General features: G+C 47.0%; 1 protein-coding gene across 2 annotated transcripts in view; it reads left to right on the plus strand.

Annotated features, from left to right (window-relative positions):
* Positions 1-23908, plus strand: part of LOC142249129 (uncharacterized) — a 43634-nt gene that overhangs the window by 17194 nt on the left and 2532 nt on the right. Inside the window, exons 2-4 of one of the 2 annotated variants that reach the window (XM_075320727.1) lie at positions 1931-2185; positions 9464-9588; positions 12510-12624. In XM_075320727.1, the coding sequence (XP_075176842.1) occupies positions 9535-9588; positions 12510-12624 (169 nt within the window). In that variant the 5' untranslated portion in view covers positions 1931-2185; positions 9464-9534. The remainder of the gene's footprint in view (positions 1-1930; positions 2186-9463; positions 9589-12509; positions 12625-23908) is intronic. The other variant, XM_075320728.1, reaches the window with a different exon arrangement.

Below are 23908 nucleotides of genomic sequence, written 5' to 3' on the forward strand. Positions count from 1 at the left end.
CATCCTGCTGTAGGTCCAATGATCCTGGTTGATCCTGCGCAGTACAGCCTCAGCTACCTCCTTCCAGCACAGCTCCGCTCTGCCTGTATCCACTCTATCCTTCCTAGCCTATTTTATCTAATGTAATCTATATCTGCTACCAGTGTGTTTTACATCATTGTTAGCTGGTTTCTAGTAGAGTTCATCTCTCCAGCAATCCTCCAAATAGAATTTGTAATAAGTAGACAGTGCAGAGCTGAGACACAAGTAGATCAATAATGTAAAGCTACAAATGTTGCTTTGTTGAAGCATATGGCAGAAGATAATCCTTTGCCATATGCATCAAAAGAATAACATTTATATGTTCACCAGACAGATCTTTCAGCAGCAGGCAACAAACACAGCTCAGCTCTGCACTGCCCAGTAATTAAAAGCTTTGTTGGGGAGAAGTACAAGAGATTTAAGCTCTGCTACAACCAGCTACTGATTTAAAACTGCACAGGCAGCCATAGTGATGCACATGGCAGATGATAAAATTGGTCAGGTAGAGTTCTGTACAGGAGCAGGGAGTACACAGAGGTATATGGTGAATTCTACACTTGATGAATATTCATGAGCTAGTCTGTAGCTGTCACGGTCGTCTCTCTGCTATAACAGATTAGTGACAGGTTCTGGGTCTGAGTCTCACTTTACCTGGTTAGACTCCGCTATTTAAATGTAGTTTTCTTTCCTTTGGGTAAGAGAAGGTTAATGCCAGTTTGCTTTCCAGCAGCCTCAGATTTCTGATCAGATGTGTCCAGTTTGGACCACTACCAGTCCCTTTATATACCTTCTGCTACCAGCAGGGGGTGCCGGTTATTCCTGATTCATTTGTATTTTGGTCTTGGAGGAGGAAGGAGCTGCTGAAACCCTTTGCTGAGTTGCTGGTGTGGCTACCGTCTTGGTTCTGACTGCAGCAGTCTGTTGTAGTGTTTTCCCCCTGTCTGTCTTCCTTTCTGGGTGTATTGTTTCAGTTCAGCGGTGGGGCTAGCGTCCTTCACTTGCCCACTCACTAGCCAGGGACTATTGTAGGGTCATCTCAGGGCTTCAGTTTCCTGCTCGGCGACAGGTGAGGAACCTGTATAGGGATTAGTTACGAGTGCAGGGTACAGAGGCAGGTAAGTGTAGGACATGTCCTTCTTCCCTCTTATGCTTCCTTTCCTAGTGTGTTGTTTCAGTGCTGCGATGGGGCTAGCGTCCTTCACCTGCCCAATCACTAGCCAGGGACTATTGTAGGGTCATCTCAGGGCTTCAGGTTCCTGCTCGGCGACAGGTGAGGAACCTATATAGGGAATAGCTAGGAGTGCAGGGTACAGCGGCAGGTAAGTGAAGGGTCCACCATTGTTAAAGTGTCCCTGGTATTCCCCTTGTTTGTTGTGGTGTTACCCCTGTTTAGTTGAGTGTTTGGCCCCACGCCGGACCTTTCCCTAGTCCACACCATGACAGTAGCATACAGGAGGAGAGAGGGGTCTGCAGCACTGAGGGGAAACAGGGTGCTGTTGAGAAATGCAGTTTAACAATAAGTAAAGGTATAATTAGTGGAAAAAGGTTGAACTTGATGGACTTAGGTCTTTTTCCAACTTATATAACTATTTATGTATTTATTGACCCTCATCTATCTCTTCCTCTTTGCAGAAGGGTCAGAGCTCTAGACAATGAATCCGTACAGAATTTTGGACTTTCCCTCTTTTTTACAAAGTTACTTTTATTGTTCCCGTGTTGTTATGCTGTATCTTTTCAGACACTGATACTTTGTGTTGAGGCAGGGACACGTCCTTAGTTTGCATACACCTGTGTGTTCGGGGCGTGCCGAGCCGCGGGCATGGGGCAGGGAACGCCTCTGTTTGCACAATTCTTCGTTGTCTGCAGTTTTATTTGCATAAAAGTTACTCTACAATTCTAAAAGTCGCAGGTTGGACGGGCTGAAGGGCAACATGACGGCGCCGTAGCCACAGGAGGACACGTCCTCTGCTTCTAGATACAGTTGCTGTGTTGTTTTTCTTCTCGGATCCCGAGACAAAAGGGTCCGTCGGTGGCGAGCGTCCATCCCCGGGGTCTGGAAACAGAGGAGAGCGGCTCCAGTTGAGGGAGAAGGAGACGTGCAGGGAAGGCTGGAACATTGCAGAATGCCGGAGGTGCATGGAGGGCAGCGATACTGATACTGACGGTAGGTACTGAGCAACAACAAGGGAGAAAGGGCAACAACTTGTCCTCCTGGGCACACCGCATGTATATGTTGTTATTACATGAGAGCCTACAGGTGATGGATGATGTCTATAAGGAATGTATGTCTTTGTGTTCTTTCGGGAAACCCAAAAATCAATTCTTCCAGGTCTATAGCTATAGGGCCCTAGTTCTGCAGGGGCTCATAGACATTGTGGGTCCACTAGTGGAATGGTCCCTGATGTCACCGTTCCGACCCCCCCCCCCCCCCCCCGCTTCCCCCGCGCACACTAAAGGGCCAATCTCCTGCTCATGCAGGCACAACCTCATTATTAGGGAATATGCCCCCTCCTCTAAGGCTGGGGAACTCCTGACATCGATACCAGTTCTGGTTCATAGCGTCCGACCTGAAGAACTTTCCATAGACTCTGTGAAAATAACCGGAGACTTATATCAGGGCTATGGAGAGCTGACTCTATGGACCAAGACTGGTATCCGCATGTACAGCCGGTATAACCTGGGCATCTCCTGTATATAACTATATATGTACAGCCGGTATAACCTGGGCATCTCCTGTATATAACTATATATGTACAGCCGGTATAACCTGGGCATCTCCTGTATATAACTATATATGTACAGCCGGTATAACCTGGGCATCTCCTGTATATAATTATATATGTACAGCTGGTATAACCTGGGCATCTCCTGTATATAATATATGTACAGCCGGTATAACCTGGGCATCTCCTGTATATAACTATATATGTACAGCCGGTATAACCTGGGCATCTCCTGTAAATAATTATATATGTACAGCTGGTATAACCTGGGCATCTCCTGTATATAATTATATATGTACAGCTGGTATAACCTGGGCATCTCCTGTATATAATTATATATGTACAGCCGGTATAACCTGGGCATCTCCTGTATATAACTATATATGTACAGCCGGTATAACCTGGGCATCTCCTGTATATAACTATATATGTACAGCCGGTATAACCTGGGCATCTCCTGTATATAATATATGTACAGCTGGTATAACCTGGGCATCTCCTGTATATAATATATGTACAGCTGGTATAACCTGGGCATCTTCTGTATATAATTATATATGTACAGCCGGTATAACCTGGGCATCTCCTGTATATAATTATATATGTAAAGCCGGTATAACCTGGACATCTCCTGTCTATAATATATGTACAGCTGGTATAACCTGGGCATCTTCTGTATATAATTATATATGTACAGCCAGTATAACCTGGGCATCTCCTGTATATAATATATGTACAGCTGGTATAACCTGGGCATCTCCTGTATATAATTATATATGTACAGCTGGTATAACCTGGGCATCTTCTGTATATAATTATATATGTACAGCTGGTATAACCTGGGCATCTTCTGTATATAATTATATATGTAAAGCCAGTATAACCTGGGCATCTCCTGTATATAATATATGTACAGCTGGTATAACCTGGGCATCTTCTGTATATAATTATATATGTAAAGCCGGTATAACCTGGGCATCTCCTGTATATAATATATGTACAGCTGGTATAACCTGGGCATCTTCTGTATATAATTATATATGTACAGCCGGTATAACCTGGGCATCTCCTGTATATAATATATGTACAGCTGGTATAACCTGGGCATCTCCTGTATATAATTATATATGTACAGCTGGTATAACCTGGGTATCTTCTGTATATAATTATATATGTACAGCCGGTATAACCTGGGCATCTCCTGTATATTATTATATATGTGCAGCTGGCATAACCTGGGCATCTCCTGTATATAATTATATATGTACAGCCGGTATAACCTGGGCATCTCCTGTATATAATTATATATGTACAGCTGGTATAACTTGAGCATCTCCTGTATATAATTATATATGTACAGCCGGTATAACCTGGGCATCTCCTGTATATAATTATATATGTACAGCTGGTATAACCTGGGCATCTCCTGTATATAATTATATATGTACAGCTGGTATAACCTGGGCATCTCCGGTATATAATTATATATGTACAGCCGGTATAACCTGGGCATCTCCTGTATATTATTATATATGTGCAGCTGGCATAACCTGGGCATCTCCTGTATATAATTATATATGTACAGCCGGTATAACCTGGGTATCTTCTGTATATAATTCTATATGTACAGCTGGTATAACCTGGGTATCTTCTGTATATAATTATATATGTACAGCCGGTATAACCTGGGCATCTCCTGTATATTATTATATATGTGCAGCTGGCATAACCTGGGCATCTCCTGTATATAATTATATATGTACAGCCGGTATAACCTGGGCATCTCCTGTATATAATTATATATGTACAGCTGGTATAACTTGAGCATCTCCTGTATATAATTATACATGTACAGCTGGTATAACCTGGGCATCTCCTGTATATAATTATATATGTACAGCTGGCATAACCTGGGCATCTCCTGTATATAATTATATATGTGCAGCTGGCATAACCTGGGCATCTCCTGTATATAATTATATATAAACAGATGATATAAGCTGGGTATCTTCTGTATATAATTATATATGCACAGCTGGTATAACCTGGGCATCTCCTGTATATTATTATATATGTACAGCCGGTATAACCTGGGTATTTTCGGTATATAATTATATATGTACAGCTGGTATAACCTGGGCATTTTCTGTATATAATTATATATGTGCAGCTGGTATAAGTTATACATCTTCTTGTATACAGCAGTATGGAGCATGCTGGTATAACCTGGGCAGTATATAAAATTATCTAATATTGATGGTCTATCCTAAGAATGTATTAGCGTGTTTAACAACCAGGAGAGTCCCTGTAGGACATTGGGGGCTCCGGTGCGTCCCCCTGTACATGATGTAATGTAAGCTTTGTGCGTCCATCACGCTCGTCTCTTCCGTCCATCGGCGCTGGATATAAATAAAGTTTTGCGCAATGCGTCGTTCTTCGCCCCTTTCCTGTTGGCACCGGTGTTTGTACCTTGACACAGTGACGGAAAATTTACTTTGCTCTCTCTGCTGTTTGCCTTCATATTTGCTTTCTTTGCCCCCTGGTATGTGAACCCACGGGCTCCGAGAACAGCTAGAGAGAGGTTTCCTATAACTAATCCCTACAATATGGACGTGGGTGAGTCCCTACCGGCACCATATGGTCCCTTATCTCTAAGGTTATAGAATATGACGGCAGTAAAGTATTTGCATTTCGGGTGTTTCCAGTTTTAGATAAAGAGTCGCTCTAGGTAAAAACTTCATTGTACAATAAAAAGATTAGCAACTTTCCATTCAACTATGTGTTAAAATCATCACGTTAACTAAGATCTCTGCTGCCAGTCTGGATGTGTCTGCCGTGGGCAGTCTGGATGTGTCTGCCGTGGGCAGTCTGGATGTGTCGGCCGCGGCCAGTCTGGGTTTCTCGGCCGCGGCCATTATGGATGTGTGGGTCGGAGCCAGTCTGGATGTGTGGGTCGGAGCCAGTCTGAATGTGTGGGTCGGAGCCAGTCTGGATGTGTGGGTCGGAGCCAGTCTGGATGTGTGGGTCGGAGCCAGTCTGGATGTGTGGGTCGGAGCCAGTCTGGAGGTGTGGATCGGGGCCAGTCTGGGCGTGACGGCCTCGGCCAGTCTGGGCGTGACGGCCTCGGCCAGTCTGGGCGTGACGGCCTCGGCCAGTCTGGGCGTGACGGCCTCGGCCAGTCTGGGCGTGACGGCCTCGGCCAGTCTGCGCGTGACGGCCTCGGCCAGTCTGCGCGTGACGGCCTCGGCCAGTCTGCGCGTGACGGCCTCGGCCAGTCTGCGCGTGACGGCCTCGGCCAGTCTGCGCGTGACGGCCTCGGCCAGTCTGCGCGTGACGGCCTCGGCCAGTCTGCGCGTGACGGCCTCGGCCAGTCTGGGCGTGACGGCCTCGGCCAGTCTGGGCGTGACGGCCTCGGCCAGTCTGGATGTGTGGGTCGGGGCCAGTCTGGGCGTGACGGTCGGGGCCAGTCTGGGCGTGACGGCCTCGGCCAGTCTGGGCGTGACGGCCTCGGCCAGTCTGGGTGTGACGGCCTCGGCCAGTCTGGATGTGTGGGTCGGGGCCAGTCTGGGTGTGACGGACTCGGCCAGTCTGGGTGTGAAGGCCTCGGCCAGTCTGGGGGTGACGGCCTCGGCCAGTCTGGGGGTGACGGCCTCGGCCAGTCTGGGCGTGACGGCCTCGGCCAGTCTGGGGGTGACGGCCTCGGCCAGTCTGGGCGTGACGGCCTCGGCCAGTCTGGGCGTGACGGCCTCGGCCAGTCTGGGCGTGACGGCCTCGGCCAGTCTGGGCGTGACGGCCTCGGCCAGTCTGGGCGTGACGGCCTCGGCCAGTCTGGATGTGTGGGTCGGGGCCAGTCTGGGTGTGACGGCCTCGGCCAGTCTGCGCGTGACGGCCTCGGCCAGTCTGGGTGTGACGGCCTCGGCCAGTCTGGATGTGTGGGTCGGGGCCAGTCTGGGGGTGACGGCCTCGGCCAGTCTGGGTGTGAAGGCCTCGGCCAGTCTGGGGGTGACGGCCTCGGCCAGTCTGCGCGTGACGGCCTCGGCCAGTCTGCGGGTGACGGCCTCGGCCAGTCTGCGGGTGACGGCCTCGGCCAGTCTGCGCGTGACGGCCTCGGCCAGTCTGCGCGTGACGGCCTCGGCCAGTCTGCGCGTGACGGCCTCGGCCAGTCTGCGCGTGACGGCCTCGGCCAGTCTGCGCGTGACGGCCTCGGCCAGTCTGCGCGTGACGGCCTCGGCCAGTCTGCGCGTGACGGCCTCGGCCAGTCTGGGCGTGACGGCCTCGGCCAGTCTGGGCGTGACGGCCTCGGCCAGTCTGGGCGTGACGGCCGCGGCCAGTCTGGGCGTGACGGCCGCAGCCAATCAATTTGTATTTACACTTCTGAGTTCTCCTCTGTAGACAATGATTAGCAGCAGCGGTCACGGTCATTACTGGAACCTGGTAAACAAGAACAGGCAGCGACACAGCATGCGACTGCCTTGGGCGCAAAATGCCTAGGAGTGCAAAATAAAAACAAAAGGTATTATGCCAATACAGACGGTACAACCATAGTCTACCCCAACACTCTTCATCTTTTAGGCAGTTATTTTTTGGCCCACAATATGTCAGCCTACCGACACAGGCAACGCCATGACGTCACTGCATTGTGTCTATGCCGGACGTCTGTGTCCATGACGAAGAGGACCGGCCACTCAAAATAGTTGAGTATACACTGTTTTGGATTTTTTTGCAAAAAATTGGCATCATTAAGTGGGCGTTAATACTTTCTAAAGAGTGCACTCGGGGGGCATTATTTGTTTTATGGGGGCACAATACTTGCCCTGTCCGCGGTGGTAACCTATGCTGCAGCACTTGGAGGTGTACCAGGGAAGCCTCTGACCAGTAGTGGTGGGGAAATAGTAAGATGGGTATTATCCTTGTGGTTAGACAACCCCTTTAAGGGCTTTTAAGTCCCTGCACCGTGGTTAGGCCAAGCCAAGAGGATTGGGGCATAATGGGTGAGATCAGATTTGCAGATTTTTGGTAGAGCATAAGCTCGGATATATGGAGGCTCCAGTTCCAAAACATTGTATGATGGCGCCTTCATGAAGACCAGGAATAAGCGTTGTCTGCTGTGCAGGGTGACAGCGAGTGCCAGGCGGCACATACCAGCCATGAGAATCCATTACCCACAATGTGAAGGTCAGCCAAGCAGCTTTCCTCCGAAATAACCCATTGTTTGTCCCATCGGCTCAGATCCTGGGAAATAACGTCACATAAAGCTACTGTGGAGGAGTCACCTGCGATTGAACCGCCGCTGCCCACTTCTCCGATATCCTCCGTCAGCCAGAACACTGCGCTCTTTGTGCCTTTGTCTCACTGTTGATCAAGTAGGTGTAGGACTCATCTCAATGTACCCATCCGACAATAAGAGCAAAGCGCAGTCAGATGGGTTGTCTGGAATAAGGAAAACATGGAAGGTTCTCACAGAAAACAGTTCCTCACCTGTCCATGGATTGGGTTTTAACTCTATTGAAGTGAATGGAGCCGAGCTGCAGAACCTTATGCACCCTGTTGTTTTGGAGACAAGGTGGCTATGTTTTCCTGATGCCAGACAACCCCCTTTAATTCTGAAGTAATAGAGCACCGTCCTGGATTATAAAACAAGAGTAAAAGTAGAAAAGTTTAAAAACTTTGTTCCAGGCACTTGGCTCAGGTTTGATCTCTCTGTAGTCACCACTAGGGGGAGCTCCCTGCTCCATCTTGTACTTTTGTATCATGGAACCCATGAATGATGCCAGTGTGAACAGAGCCTTATACCCTCTATATATACTGTTTGTCAAAATATGCCCAGCACTTGGTGCCAGAACCCACTGGATAGAAGGGTCTATTCGGCCATGGATGATCTGCTCAGGAGCTGTGCCTGCTCCATGCAACACAGGTGGCATCTGTGTTATACAGCTGGCACCTGAGTCTACCTGAGTTTAAAGAGGTTGTCCACTACTTTTCCTTCGGATAGGTCATCAATGTCTGATAGCCCAGGATCAGACAACCCGCACCCCTGCCAATCAGATGTTTGCGGTCCCGACGGCGTCAGCAGGCAGCCAGAAATGCTTAGCTCCGGCACTGCTCCATCTTCTGATAGTGGCCGCTGCCGGGTACTAGACATCAGCTTCCCATTCTAATCAATAGGAGGCAGATGTGCAGTACCCGGCCACTATCAGAAGACGGAGCAATGGCGGAGCTTGGCATTCCGCCTACCTACTGCTGCCGGCAGCTGGTTGGTGGTGGTGCGTGGTGTCGGATTCCGGCCGGTCAGACCTTGATGGCCTATCCAAAGAAGTAGTGGACAGCCCCTTTACTAACTTGGATGTCCATGTCCAAGAGGTTGGAAATGGGGATTCATACGATGGTATTGTTATGGCCGTTCGTGTCCACCATGTTTGCACACCTGAGCCTGGTCTTCAAAGGAGACCGGTCATGTTACAACCACTGCATCATCTATGGGTGCTTTGTAGTCCTGCGTTCACTGCCGAAGTTGCAGCACGTATGAATCAAACAACACGTAGTGCACACAGGGGACCACAGCATCATGTGTGTACAGTGCAGCACGTGAGCCGGCCATGTAAACACGACTAGTATTGTCATTGAAAACAGTGCCATTGTGCTCTGCGCTGACATATAGCGCCGGCATAAAGCCCGAGGTGTGTCCTGTGTCTACACACAATGCTTTGTCTCATCTGCAGGTGTTCCCGGTAGGTCGTAAGAGACGACACGGAGCGTTCTCACCAATAAGGTCGGCACAGATCTCGGCAAGATGGAGGCGCCAGATGGGAAGACCAAGGATATGGATGATGAGAGTAATCTAGAGGTAAGATGAAGATGATGAGAGTCATCTAGAGAGGATTGTGGTTCATTGAGGTTCAAATATTTCATATAATCATGGTAGGAGTCCATCAAGATAAATTTGCATTCGTATGTAAACAAGAATGTTTCTATTCACTGGCAGCAAGCAAAGATCCTAGACCCAAACTGTCCAAGGCTCTGCCCACGTTGGCAGCCACGGCTAGGGATAAGATATTGACTTATACTGGGGTATTTTGGGGTTCCACCAAGGTTTTGGTCATTTTGAGTGCCTCCTATTGGTATTTTCCTTGAAGTGCCCATATTGGGACATTATAAGGGACGAGATGGTGAAGTGAATGGAGTCCCCCTGCAGTTTTTGGTATAGTTGGGTGTCCGGGGATGCTGAGGAGGAAAATAAACAATGAAGGGGCACAGCCTTACAGCAGCACTGCTTCCCCTTCATTCTCAGGAAGTCAGACCCCCAACAAGCATAATATGATCACATATCTCAGCATTATACCACCACTTTATGAGATTGGAATACTCCTAAATGAGAGCATTCTGTCTGCCTGCAGCCATCATTAGGGGAGCTCCCTGTACAGATATATATGTAATGATACTGTCTATAGTCACCACTAGGGGGCGCCCCCTGTATACAGAGATACATAACATTCTGTCTGCAGCCACCACTAGAAGGAGCTCCCTCTATACAGAGATACATGATAATATTCTGTCTGCAGCCACCACTAGGGGAGCTCCCTCTATACAGAGATCTATGATAAGATCCTGTCTGCAGCCACCACTAGGGGGAGCTACCGGTACACAGAGATACAGGATTAGCTTTTGTCTGCAGCCACCACTAGGGGGAGCTCCCGGTATACAGAGATACAGGATTAGCTTCTGTCTGCAGCCACCACTAGGGGGAGCTCCCTGTATACAGAGATACAGGATTAGCTTCTGTCTGCAGCCACCACTAGGAGAGCTTCCTATATACTGAGATATATAGGATCCTGTCTGCAGCCACCTCTAGGGGGAGCTCCCGGTATACAGAGTACAGGATTAGCTTCTGTCTGCAGCCACCACTAGGCGGAGCTCCCTGTATACAGAGATACAGGATTAGCTTCTGTCTGCAGCCACCACTAGGAGAGCTTCCTATATACTGAGATATATAAGATCCTGTCTGCAGCCACCACTAGGGGGAGCTCCCGGTATACAGAGATACAGGATTAGCTTCTGTCTGCAGCCACCACTAGGGGGAGCTCCCTGTATACAGAGATACAGGATTAGCTTCTGTCTGCAGCCACCACTAGGAGAGCTTCCTATATACTGAGATATATAAGATCCTGTCTGCAGCCACCACTAGGGGGAGCTCCCGGTATACAGAGATACAGGCTTAGCTTCTGTCTGCAGCCACCACTAGGAGAGCTTCCTATATACTGAGATATATAAGATCCTGTCTGCAGCCACCACTAGGGGGAGCTCCCGGTATACAGAGATACAGGCTTAGCTTCTGTCTGCAGCCACCACTAGGAGAGCTTCCTATATACTGAGATATATAAGATCCTGTCTGCAGCCACCACTAGGGGGAGCTCCCGGTATACAGAGATACAGGATTAGCTTCTGTCTGCAGCCACCACTAGGAGAGCTTCCTATATACTGAGATATATAAGATCCTGTCTGCAGCCACCACTAGGGGGAGCTCCCTGCATACTACGTCATCATTGAGGTCAATGGATAAACTGTACACAGGAATCTCTCCTAGACTTCAGAATTTTCCAGCATGCTCACCTGAGGTCTTACATGGGATTAGCGCATCAGCCACAGAATTTCTTTTCATCTTCCATGTAGCCAGAAATTTGAATCCTTCATTTACATAACTTTATAAATAGTCATTGTAGACAAAGGATATAAGACAGGAGGTTTGTGTGCAGAGAGGGGTCATACATATGAGGGCACAAAGAGGTGCAGAAACTCCAGGGGCCCAAATCACAGTTATGGGACTCATAATTCATTCAACTATTCATTGGTTCATGCATTTTTTTTTTATTTATTTATTATTATTATTATTTATTTATTTATTTTTTTAAAAAGGCAACCCCCATAATCACTCCCCCAGCCCCAATAACCATTCCCCAATCTTGGATACGACGGCTGCATCATCTATACCTCCTCATTAGGGGGCTTCTATCAGATGCATACCTAGGGTAGTAGACCATTCATGTTTGCATTAAAGGGGTGTTACCAAATTTAAGGAATACTCACCTCTTGTCACTTTTGTAGATCCAGGCCGCTATGTTGGTTGGCGCTGGCTCCGGAAGGGATGAGTGCACCAACCGGATGTCACGTGTGACATCCTGACTGACGGCGCTATCATCATATCTAGAGCTGGCGTCGACCACCAGAGCGTCCTACAGTGGATCCACATGGGGGACAAGAGGTGAGTATACTGGATAACACCTTTAAAGGGGAAGTGTACCTCTGGGAACCATTTTTTTTCTACTTAAATGCATGTATTTGGGGCTTAAAACCAATTTTACACAATTGGATGTCATTATCAATACTGCCTTCTATAGTCTGTGACATAGAATCCATCAGCAAGCTCCATCAGATTGAATGAAAGGAGCATGTTACTCTCTTACCTGTATTTTCTGAGCTCTTCTCAGCTGATCTATGGCCACAGGCTGCAGGGAAACAAAGACACAAATGGTGCAACATTTTTCTATGAAACTCAATTGCAAAAATGATGTTTAGCAGCAATTATCTGCATTTGGGGAGGAGGGAGATGAAGCTGCAGTACTCTCCATTCTTTGAGAGGGAGGATGGAGCTGCCAAGGAGAAATCTGATTGGCCGAGCTCTGACATCACACCAGAAAAGCCCGCCCACTCTATAGATATTATCTTAACATGGGAGCACAATTTAGTCCTGTAAAGTTGTCTTCTTTTTAGGGTGAAGATTTCTTCAGTCGGCTCACCGATGAAGAGAAGGAGTGTCTGCAATATTTATTGGAAACCATTAATTCATTAGACCAGGACGAGGACGAAAATGCAAATAATGACCCAGGTAATACTCATAACATAAAGTGAACTGACGACAGCTCCAGATTCAGGAGTCTAGGTGTAAATTGTTAATAAGAAACCACCATTTACAACAGTCCACATTCCCCCCCCCCCCCCCCCCCGGATACTGTTTCACTTTTATCTTATCTTGCAGAGACTAAGATTGTGATAATATTGGGAGGGGGTGGGTTTGTGGCGGGGGGGGGGGGGGGTCACATGATTTTTGGCGACTGTAGACTTTACTGTAGAACTGATTTTTGGACCACAGTGTAACTCAACATTGCTGGGCCTCATAGCAAACATCAGAATACCACCCCACCCCAAACAGTTACCAGCTCTATGTGATAGTGATAAGGAAAGTTGGCCGGTGATGGCGCCCTCCATCTCCAATGGAAAATGATATGATGAAATAGGGGAGAATCAGAATCCCAGATATCTGTCACAATCGTCTCCCTGCATGTTGAGACCAGTGACAGCTTTTGGACCAGAGCCTTTCTTCATGTAAATGGGTCTCATTTCTCTTGGCATTGAAATGGTTAAGTTCCAGTTTTGCTATTGCAGCTTTTCCAAAGCAGTTCCTTACTGAGTGATCAGCTGCACTCACTAAGTAGTCACACCCTTCAGCTTTAAATAGTGGTGTATCCCAGCATTCCCTGCTGAAGATACAAAGTTATTTGTGTCCTGGCTGCCTTTGAGGAAGGTTCTGCTAGTCTAGTTCCTGTGCTCAGGCTATATTGTTTTGTTTGTAAATTTTCCCTCTCTTTGTCTTTACTTCCCTGGTGTGTTTGTAGTGCAGCGGTAAGGTCTAGTGAACCCCACCTGCCCCTCACTAGTCAGGGTCACTATAGGGTCTTCTGTTCCAAGTTCCTGTTCAGCGACAGTTGCAGAGACTGTAAAAGGACTGGTGAAAAGACAAGGGACAGTTGCAGGTGAGGTTAGGAGGTGCCCACCTACCGCTCTCACTAGTTCCAGGGCCTCCCGTTGTTTTTGTGTCCCCAGTGCCCTCCTTTTCTTGTGTTTTTATGTTGTGCATCAGACGCGCGTAGCAATGAATGCACCTCGCCACACTTGCTTCTTCCGGCAAGCGTGATAATATCCAGTAAAGCAGTTTATATAAATTGCTAAAATACAACGCGTTTTGGCTAAGAACAAGCCTTCTTCAGTTATATATGTGAAAGTTATGACAAGGATACAATTTCCTGAATTGATAGAATTGGGCGGCTATGTGTGACGAGCCCTACAGGTCTAAGGACAGACCGTGCTGATATGATATTATTTATCACTCTTTAATCATTGCGACCAGACTCTTTATATACAATATTCCAGAACCTGGGCCAGACCCCCTGTAAGACCAGATCCACATACCAAACCAGCCCCATAATTACCACACTCCACACTAGACACTTTCAGTATCAGATGTCTAAATTATCAGACCCAGACCAGATCCATAGTTATCAGACCCCATCTTAGATGCTTTAAATATCAGACCCCTAAACCAGCCCCCTAAATAATCAAATCGCAAACCAGCCCCCTAAATAATCAAATCGCAAACCAGCCCCCTAAATAATCAAATCGCAATCCAGCCCCCTAAATAATCAAATCGCAAACCAGACCCCTAAATAATCAAATCGCAAACCAGCCCCCTAAATAATCAAATCGCAAACCAGACCCCTAAATAATCAAATCGCAAACCAGACCCCTAAATAATCAAATCGCAAACCAGACTTCTAAATAATCAAATCGCAAACCAGACCCCTAAATAATCAAATCCGAGACCAGATGACCTAAATGACTAGACTAATAAATTATAAGACCCGCAGACTAGACCCCTAAATTATCAGACCTCAAACCAGACTATTAAATTATCAAACACCAGATCAGTAAATTACAAGATCACAGACCAGACCCCTAAATTATTGGACCCCTGACGACTATATTATCAGAGCCTAGACTCCAAATGTTCTATACACAATCCCTAAATGACCAGCTCCCAAACCGCTAAACCCTTAAAGGGGTATTCTCATTTCCAAGATTTTAACGCAATATGTACTAGGTATAATAATAATCATATAATAGAAATGTAGTATAGTTCTCCTGATTAACTACAGTATGTCTCTTACCTCATGTGCAGGGCATTACAGTACCTTAGGTATCCATGACTACAAATATGAGCAACTAACTAACTGCCACTAAATGAATGGACGTAACCATAGATACCTAAGTTGCAATGCCCTGCACATGGGGTAAGAGACATGGCTATATAGGAGAACTATACTACATTTCTAATTGGAAGTATTTGCTAATACTATTATTATTACATCTACTACATATCGGGATAGGATCTTGAAGATGAGAATACCCCTTTAAACTGAATGACCAGGACCCTTAACCCGATCAGACCACAGACCAGACCTCTAGATTGTTAGACCCCAGAGCAACTAAATTATCTGACTCCAGAACTGCAAATTTTGGATACCTAAATTATCAAAGTGTAAACCAGACCCCTAAATATTAGACCCTTGACCCCTAAATAATGCTCCAGACCCCCTAACACCTATCAAACCCTAGACCAAACTTCTGTATTATCAGATCCCTTGACCCCTAATCTATTAGACCCTGACCCTTAAAATATCAGGCCCCAGACCCCTAGCTTATCAAGCCAAAGATCAGACTACCTCTTTATCAGACCCCCAGACACCTTTTGTCATGATTCCTCAGTGCAGAGCATCTTGCACATTAGGAGATGCTCTGCTACTGATCTGGGAATTTGATTGACAACGCAGGCTTCCATGCTGGTTGTGGGAGGTGCTGATTGATCAGATGGTCCATCTTCTGGGTGAGCATGCTCTCCTAGAACCTTGTCAGTCGTACATTCTGGTTCTGTTGTTGTGCTGTTGACCTGTGTTTCTGCCTGTGCTCAGATCTTTGTTTCCTGACCCCGGACCGTTGTTTGACTTCTCTCTGCCCGCTCCCTGTTCCTGTCATGACCCCCTGGCTTTTGACTTTGGACCGTTACCTGACCACGTCTCAGTTTACTCCCTGAATCCATTACGTGCCTTCCCGGAATTTTGACCTTCAGATCGTGACCTGACTACGCCTCTGTGTTTTCCCTGTGTCCATATGTGTCCTCTTGTTACCAGACCTCGGCTTCCTGACTACTCTACCGTTTGTACTACCCGTAAGTGGTAACTAGCATCATACCTATATTTTCAGACTGTAAATTAGACTGCTAAATTATGAGATCCCCAAATCATTAGACCCCAAACTTGCCCCTGGCTAATAATTGAGGGGTAAAGTCTACCGCTGTCCCCATTGCCCATGTTTGCATTATCCTCGGCTTTTCGGTATTCTTTTTTCGAGCTGACGCCCAGGTTTCTTCTTGGTGTAACATGAGCCGCTCATCTCCCTGCAGCAGATGTTGCGGGTATTATTTGACAATTTGAACGCTCCTGTGGAATATTTTTCGGGCAGAGGATAATTATCCCAACACTCGCTCCGCTTTTGTGTTTTTTATCTTTTCTATTTAAGACGCAGCTGCCTAACATGCTGTACAAATAGCCGTCCGCTGCCCCGGCCAAATACAAGGGGGTGACGTGCTGTGTACTGAGATATCAAAGGATGAAAAACAAGGATGGATTCAAATCCGCAAATAGAACATATTGAATGTGATCAATTGTTCATATTCTATAGGCAGTTGTTTACGGGAGGTGTTTGCTGCCACTAGAGGTAGAGAACGGTACTGCACATTACAAGTCCAGGGTGGTTTATGACACATTATGATGACAACTTTTTTTTTTATTTTGTTTCTTATCACTTTTTACCCAGTGTGACATTGCTACTCATTTGGCTGCTAGTTGAGGTAATGACAGGTATAATATGTCCTCATAAACCACTTTGGGAAAAACAGAACAGCCTTTTCAGACACAAAGTAACTCAAAGTAAATATTGCATAAATATTTAATATTATTATTTGATATTTTTTAATATATCTAATATTTAATATTAGGAAATATAGTAAATATTGAGTATAACTCAAAGTAAATATTCTGTATGTATATCTGTAGTTTCACCCGCATAAGATTTCCCAAACACAATATCCGATGGAGGTGTTCAAACCTCCACACACACAGAACATGTGTGAGACAAACAGTCTCCATTTTAACACATGTATCACATCCATGGGTGGGGGTATGTGAGCAGCCAGACCCACCCATGTCTCCGGCTGCTCGTAAAACCCAGCCCTGAGGCGCCCTATGAACTCTTTTACTACTACGTGTACTAGGGCTTACACCCGGGTTTATATCACAGAGGATAACCACCTCTGCGATACATACCTCCCATCTACTATATGTCCAACAGCCATCTTACACCAGGTATACAGTTTATATAGTCACATTATCTGTCCAGAATGTATTGTGATGAGCGGGCACTACCATGCTCGGGTGTTCGGTACTCGTAACTAGTGATGAGCGGGCACTACCATGCTCGGGTGTTCGGTACTCGTAACTAGTGATGAGCGGGCACTACCATGCTCGGGTGTTCGGTACTCGTAACTAGTGATGAGCGAGCACTACCATGCTCGGGTGCTCGGTACTCGTGACTAGTGATGAGCGAGTACTACCATGCTCGGGTGCTCAGTACTCGTGACTAGTGATGAGTGGGCATTACCATGCTCAGGTGCTCTGTACTCGTAACTAGTGATGAGCGGGCACTACCATGCTCGGGGGGGGCTCCGTACTCGCAACGACCAGCTGGAAGCTCTGACGGGCACAACTTGTGTACAGAGTAGAATGGAAGTTAATGGGAAACTCAAGCATTTTTCCAGAAGATCTTTCCATTGACTTCCATTCATTATACTCTGGTTCCATCCGAGCATCCAACTGCTCGTTACCAGTACTGAGCACCGGAGCATGGTAGTGCTCGCTCATTACTAATTGTAATCAGATGGGTTCTTTCACCCCATGTAGTGATTACATTCCTACCCTAAGCTTGGCCCTGACTAGTGCGCAGGGCAGCAGAAATACTAGTCCTGCTCTATGATAACGACACAAATGGGAATAAGACAGACATGGGTAAAAGAAACTTTCAGGCAGCTAGCTTCAGAATGGAGTCCAATGCAACTTTTCCACGCACAGCTCACACCTCCACACCGATACCAAGGTATAGCAGGCTACAGTTTTTTTCCAAAAATAAGACAGGGTCTTATAATATTTTCATTTCCAAAAAAAAGGGCTAGGGCTTATTTTTGGGAGAGGGCTTATTTTTTTTCCATGAACAACAATCACACGTTTATGCTTCAATTTACCTTGAAGGTGTATGGCTAGCTTCATCTTGAAGTTGTATGGCCAGCTTCAGCTTGAAGTTGTATGGTTAGCTTCAGCTTGAAGGTGTATGGCTAGCTTCAGCTTGAAGGTGTATGGCTAGCTTCAGCTTGAAGGTGTATGGCTAGCTTCAGCTTGAAGGTGTATGGCTAGCTCAAGCTTGAAGGTGTATGGTTAGCTTCAGCTTGAAGGTGTATGGCTAGCTTCAGCTTGAAGGTGTATGGCTAGCTTCAGCTTGAAGGTGTATGGCTAGCTTCAGCTTGAAGGTGTATGGCTAGCTTCAGCTTGAAGGTGTATGGCCAGCTTCAGCTTGAAGGTGTATGGCTAGCTTCAGCTTGAAGGTGTATGGCTAGCTTCAGCTTCAAGGTGTATGGCTAGCTTCAGCTTCAAGGTGTATGGCTAGCTTCAGCTTCAAGGTGTATGGCCAGCTTTAGGGTTAGTAACCTTAACCCTTACTTACATTCACAGTTGCTGGTGCAGTGTCAGTGTCTCTTATGGTAACACTTACTGGCACTCTCAAAACACTGTGTGTGGCAGTGACACTCTTCTTCTCTATGCGGCCGGGAGGGGGCAGAAGGCGGGAGTCTGGAGCGGGACTCATGAATGGTGGTTGTGATGTCACACGTGGTTGCTTCTACGGTAGCGAGCAGGGCCGGCCGGGAAGGTGGGAGGAGGAGGAGGCTCTCGGGAGGCAGGAGGTGGTACCCTGGAGCAGCAGCCAAGCCCATACCATAGCGCGGTAGCGGCCAAGAGGCGGAATTCAGGAGGCAGCATTCCGAAGGCGGGAGGACTCTAGAGTGGCGACCAAGCAAACATAGCACAGTAGCAACCAGGAGGCGGGAACCAGGTGACAACACTAAGGAGGTGGGCCTCGGGAGCAGGTGGGCAGATTTTTCCCTGCCATGGTGAGAGGAAGCAGCAGGTCGATTTGAGAGCAACATTATGCCTATTGTAGTGCCTTCAGAGTTAGGTTATCCAAGAGGAAGAAGGAACCACTCGGCACTATTCAGCAAGCTCACCGCTCAATCCACTTGATCCACACTTATCATCGCACTATATGGCAGTAGATCCACAGAGCAATGGAAGCGGTGCTTTTTCCAATAGACGACAATCCACACAGTCCACAAAACTTAGGCGGAAGGCACTCACCAGGTTTGCTCGATAAAAGTTGTTTATTTAACCATCAGGTCAGGGGGAAAGGCGTGAGGGAGGGAGGAACACACAATCCGTCGGACGACGGCCGTTTCGCGTCTTTACAACTGACGCTTCCATGAGTCCATCCGGTGTTCCAAATTCACGTGTCAGTTGTAAAGACGCGAAACGGCCATCGTCCGACGGATTGTGTGTTCCTTCCTCCCTCCCGCCTTTCCCCCTGACCTGATGGTCGAATAAACAACTTTTATCGAGCAAACCTGGTGAGTGCCTTCCGCCTCTATTTTGTGTTCAGAGTTAGGTTCTGTCTCTGTGATGTTAGTGACATAATCTAGCGCTTGACACGCTAACTAACTAGGGCTTATTTTTGGAGTAGGTCTTACTGTATATTTAAAGCCTTCGCAGTGATGGCGAACCTGTGGCACTCCAGCTGTTGCAAAACTACAATTCCCATCATGTCTTCACAGCCAAAGCTTTTGCTTTGAATGGCCAGGCATGATGGGAATTGTAGTTTTGCAACAGCTGGAGTGCCACAGGTTCGCCATCACTGAGCTAGGGCTTATTTTTGAAGGAGGGCTTATTTTTTTGGAAAAACAGCATCACTGGCAATTACCCAGGCTTAGAGATGAGTACTTATACTAAAGGGGAGAGGAAAGGCCAGGATGGAAAGCCTTAGGTGTAAAAATGTACATAATTGTTACACCTAAGGCTTTCCATACTGGCCTATCCTCTCCCCTTTGGTATAAATACTCATCTCTAAGCCTGGGTAATTGCCAGTGATACCCTGTTTTTCCAAAAAAAAATAAGCCCTCCTCCAAAAATAAGCCCTAGCTTGATTTTTATGGATATAGTAATCTGGAATCTGATGGCGTGGAATATAACAGAACTGAGACAAGGGTTGGATAAATACTCTGTATTAACAAATAATAAACATACAGTGTGAATAACAGAATAACAGTAGGAACCTACAAAGTAAAGTAAGTACTAACTGCACTAATATGTGAATGTCCAGAAATAATATACGAAGTGCACTCTGCACTATTACATGAAAGTCCAGGATAATGTGCAAGAAAGCGCACAACACTAATTACCTGAATGTCCAGAATGATATACAGGGCTGCGCACAGCAAACATATTATTATTATTATTTATTATTATAGCGCCATTTATTCCATGGCGCTTTACAAGTGAGAGAAGGTATACGTACAACAATCATTAACAGTACAAGACAGACTGGTATAGGAGGAGAGAGGGCCCTGAGGACCATTGTAACCAATGTACTTCCTAGGGCTGACTGAGTCCCGCAACAAGTCCAGCACACAGCCCGTACAGATCTGAGTCCTGGATTAAGTACACTGATAACAAACAGAGAATCTAAGTTCTTACAAATCAAGAAGTCCAGCAGCATGGAGCTCTTCTCCTAGAAGCTTTGAAGGGAGGGAACCATAGCCTGGATCAGGATAGTGCACTGTAGATTGCAGGCAGCGGAGCAGTAATGAGGCAGAGCACAGAACTAACATGTGGCAGCAGAAAGTCCAGAAACAAACTAGGAGTGATTCAGGAGCCAGCAGCTCAAAATACTTAGGCAAGAAATGGATCCTAGACCGGGACATATAAGCAGGACAGACAGGAAGTTCAAGGGCAAGACGAGACAACAGACTCCATCTTGGACGAGGGCAAGCAGACAACAAGTGCCATGGAAAACCCTGAACCTTACAATAGGAGACAAAAGAACAGCTTTAACCCTTGCAACACCAAGGGAAATCTGCACGGTTAACAGGAAAGCAAAACCGCTCCAACCAGCGCAGGCGTGAGTGTAGCAACGCGCTGCGACCTTCTAACCCCTAGAATAGGAGAGGCCACTTTCTATTGTGGTAGCCCCATGACATCAGCTCCCTGGTGTGACTTGTGGGGCAGCACCACATCCTATTTAAACTTCCCTAAAGGCCCCGTCACACTAAGCAACATCGCTAGCAACATCGCTGCTAACGAACAACTTTTGTGACGTTGCTAGCGATGTTGCTGTGTGTGACATCCAGCAACAACCTGGCCCCTGCTGTGAGGTCGTTGGTTGTTGCTGAATGTCCTGGGCCATTTTTTAGTTGTTGCTGTCCTGCTGTGAAGCACAGATCGCTGTGTGTGACAGCGAGACAGCAACAACTAAATGTGCAGGCAGCAGGAGCCGGCTTCTGCGGAGGCTGGTAACCAATGTAAACATCGGGTAACCAAGAAGCCCTGTCCTTGGTTACCCGATATTTACCTTTGATACCAGCCTCAGCCGCTCTCACTGTCAGTGTCGGCTCCTGCTCTGTAAACATGTAGCTGCAGGACACATCGGGTTAATTAACCCGATGTGTGCTGTAGCTAGGAGAGCAAGGAGCCAGCGCTAAGCAGTGTGCGCTGCTCCCTGCTCTGTGCACATTAGCTGCAGCACACATCAGGTAATTAACCCGATGTGTGCTGTAACTAGGAGAGCAAGGAGCCAGCGCTCAGTGTGCGCTGCTCCCTGCTCTCTGCACGTGTGGCTGGACACTGGTGAGCTCACCAGCAACTCGTGTAGCCACGCTCCAGCGATCCCTGCCAGGTCAGGTTGCTGGTGGGATCGCTGGAGCGTCGCAGTGTGACATCTCACCAGCAACCTCCTAGCAACTTACCAGCGATCCCTATCGTTGTTGGGATCGCTGGTAAGTTGCTTAGTGTGACTGGACCTTTAGTCAGTTCTAAGTGTATACTGACCCTGTTTTGTTTTCCTAGTTTAACCCAACTTATTTGATTCCTGTTGCTGACTTGGACTGACTTAATTCTCCATCTGCCTGACTATTATTATGACTCTTATTCCGTCATCGTGATTCTGACCTCGACAACCTCCTGACTCTGTCTTTGTGTCAGGAATGCCCTGGTTACCTACTCTCTGGTTACCCCGCCCTTAACCTTGCCCTCAGCCAAGATGGTGGAGCATGCTTCCAATAAGCTCCTCCCTCACCACCTGTTTGTCTTAAGTATCCAGCCTGGTTGAACACTCATTGCTTCAACATTGTGGAAAGCTCCTGCTTGCAGTTCACTTGCTAGAACCGTCTCTTTCCGGATTGTTCCTTCCTCCTAATCTGTATCCCGCACGCCTGTCAGCAACATGTTTATCGTCTGCATCTGACGTGGAACTACAAGTCCCTGACTGTACCTGAGATCCCTTTTGTCAGTGTACTTGCCGCTTTCAGCGTTCTCCCTGGTTCCCGCCATCGAGCTCCAGCTATTACTACCAGTATCGTGACACTTTGTTACCTTGTCTTGCAGAAGTCAATGGATGGGGCAGATCACATGCCCACCCTAAAACCACACGTACAATATTTTTTTGCCATGATTTAGCAAAAAGGAAAAACAAATCATAAATCTGGGATGTTGTCACGTGGATGCAGGCTTCGCTCATCCAATAAACTGGGTTTCCCTGGGACCTGCAGTACTACTGGCTGACTGTAGGTGGCATGTGTCTTCTAGCTGACATTACCACCATTCAGCTACAGCCAATGGGAAGACACCACACCCTTCTAATATTCCCCCTCCTGTCCGCTTCTCACTGCCAGAAATAGTTTTGTATTCCTGCTTTCTGGTTCCTGCTCTGTTCTGAAAAGTGATCCCTGTGTTTTGACCTCTGCCTATTCTCTGACTACCCTCCTGCCTGCCGTTGTACCTCGCTGCCAGATCCGGATTTGACCTCTGCCTGGTTTCCTGACTACGTCCTTGTCTTCTGATTGTGTCCCTGTTCTGCATCTCCTGATTTGACCCTGCCTGACGACTCTGGACTGCTGCCTTCCAGAGGTAGCGATTTCCGGGGTACTGCAGTAATTCAAAATCCCTATATAGGGGTTAAAGGTTTTTGAGGTTCTCGGGGTCCTGCTTTGTGAGGGGCTTTCCTCTAGCCTGTCTGTGGTTCCAGGCAGGTATTAACAGATGTGTAAATATACCCTATAACTAGCCAGTATTTTTTTGTGGGAGAAGTGACAACTTTAGTGGGACTTCAAAAGAGAACGGTCTAAGTTGAATTGCTCGAAAAAAGGCTCCAACATTTAATTATTGATGGCCGAAATCATTGAGGCTGGGTCATCTTCCCTATACCATCTCTGTGGAGCTCCCCTTGTGTACATAGCTCTATTCCACATACAGGCACCCCTCCCCAGCCAATCTCAGTATGTAAACAGCAATAAAAGCTTTTAAAAAATCTTTAAAGTGCTATATATGTGCTATAACGATTGCGGATGTTGACACAGAGTCCTCACTCTCAACCAGATGACTCCCTAAAAATAGAACAAGTATGAAAGGATGAAAGTGGAGCAGGTGAAAGACCTTCTACCGGTACCATGAAAGTATGGGAGCAGAGTTATAGCTTGTACAAGGGCCATATAGGGTGTAAATGTATGACATGCAGTAAGTGATCGCTGGCCTAAGGAGGTTTATGAGGTGGTGGAAGAGTCCTCACATCACTGATGTTCTAGGCGGAGAACTAGACAGTTGTCCCTGGCCATAAATGAACTGCACTAAAGCCCAAGTGAAGGAGGATGACCTAGTTCCATGGGCAGCCAGGTGGCCAAAAGTGGAGGAGATAATAATGAAAGTCCACCCAATCAACGCTGTCAACCCTTCATTCTTGGGAGGTTCTCCAAGTCGACCCACAAAATCCATAGTGTGATGGCCAATCCGATAAGATGGGAATAGTAGAGCAGAACAAAAACATTCACACTGCCCTGTCCAGCATCTGTTCCAGTTCACCGTGGCAGAGCAATCTTCACTGTTGCGGCTGGTATCCTCATCATGGCGTCCTTG

This window comes from Anomaloglossus baeobatrachus, chromosome 8, assembly GCF_048569485.1.
Source record: "Anomaloglossus baeobatrachus isolate aAnoBae1 chromosome 8, aAnoBae1.hap1, whole genome shotgun sequence".
In the NCBI taxonomy this organism is placed as follows: Eukaryota; Metazoa; Chordata; class Amphibia; order Anura; family Aromobatidae; genus Anomaloglossus; species Anomaloglossus baeobatrachus.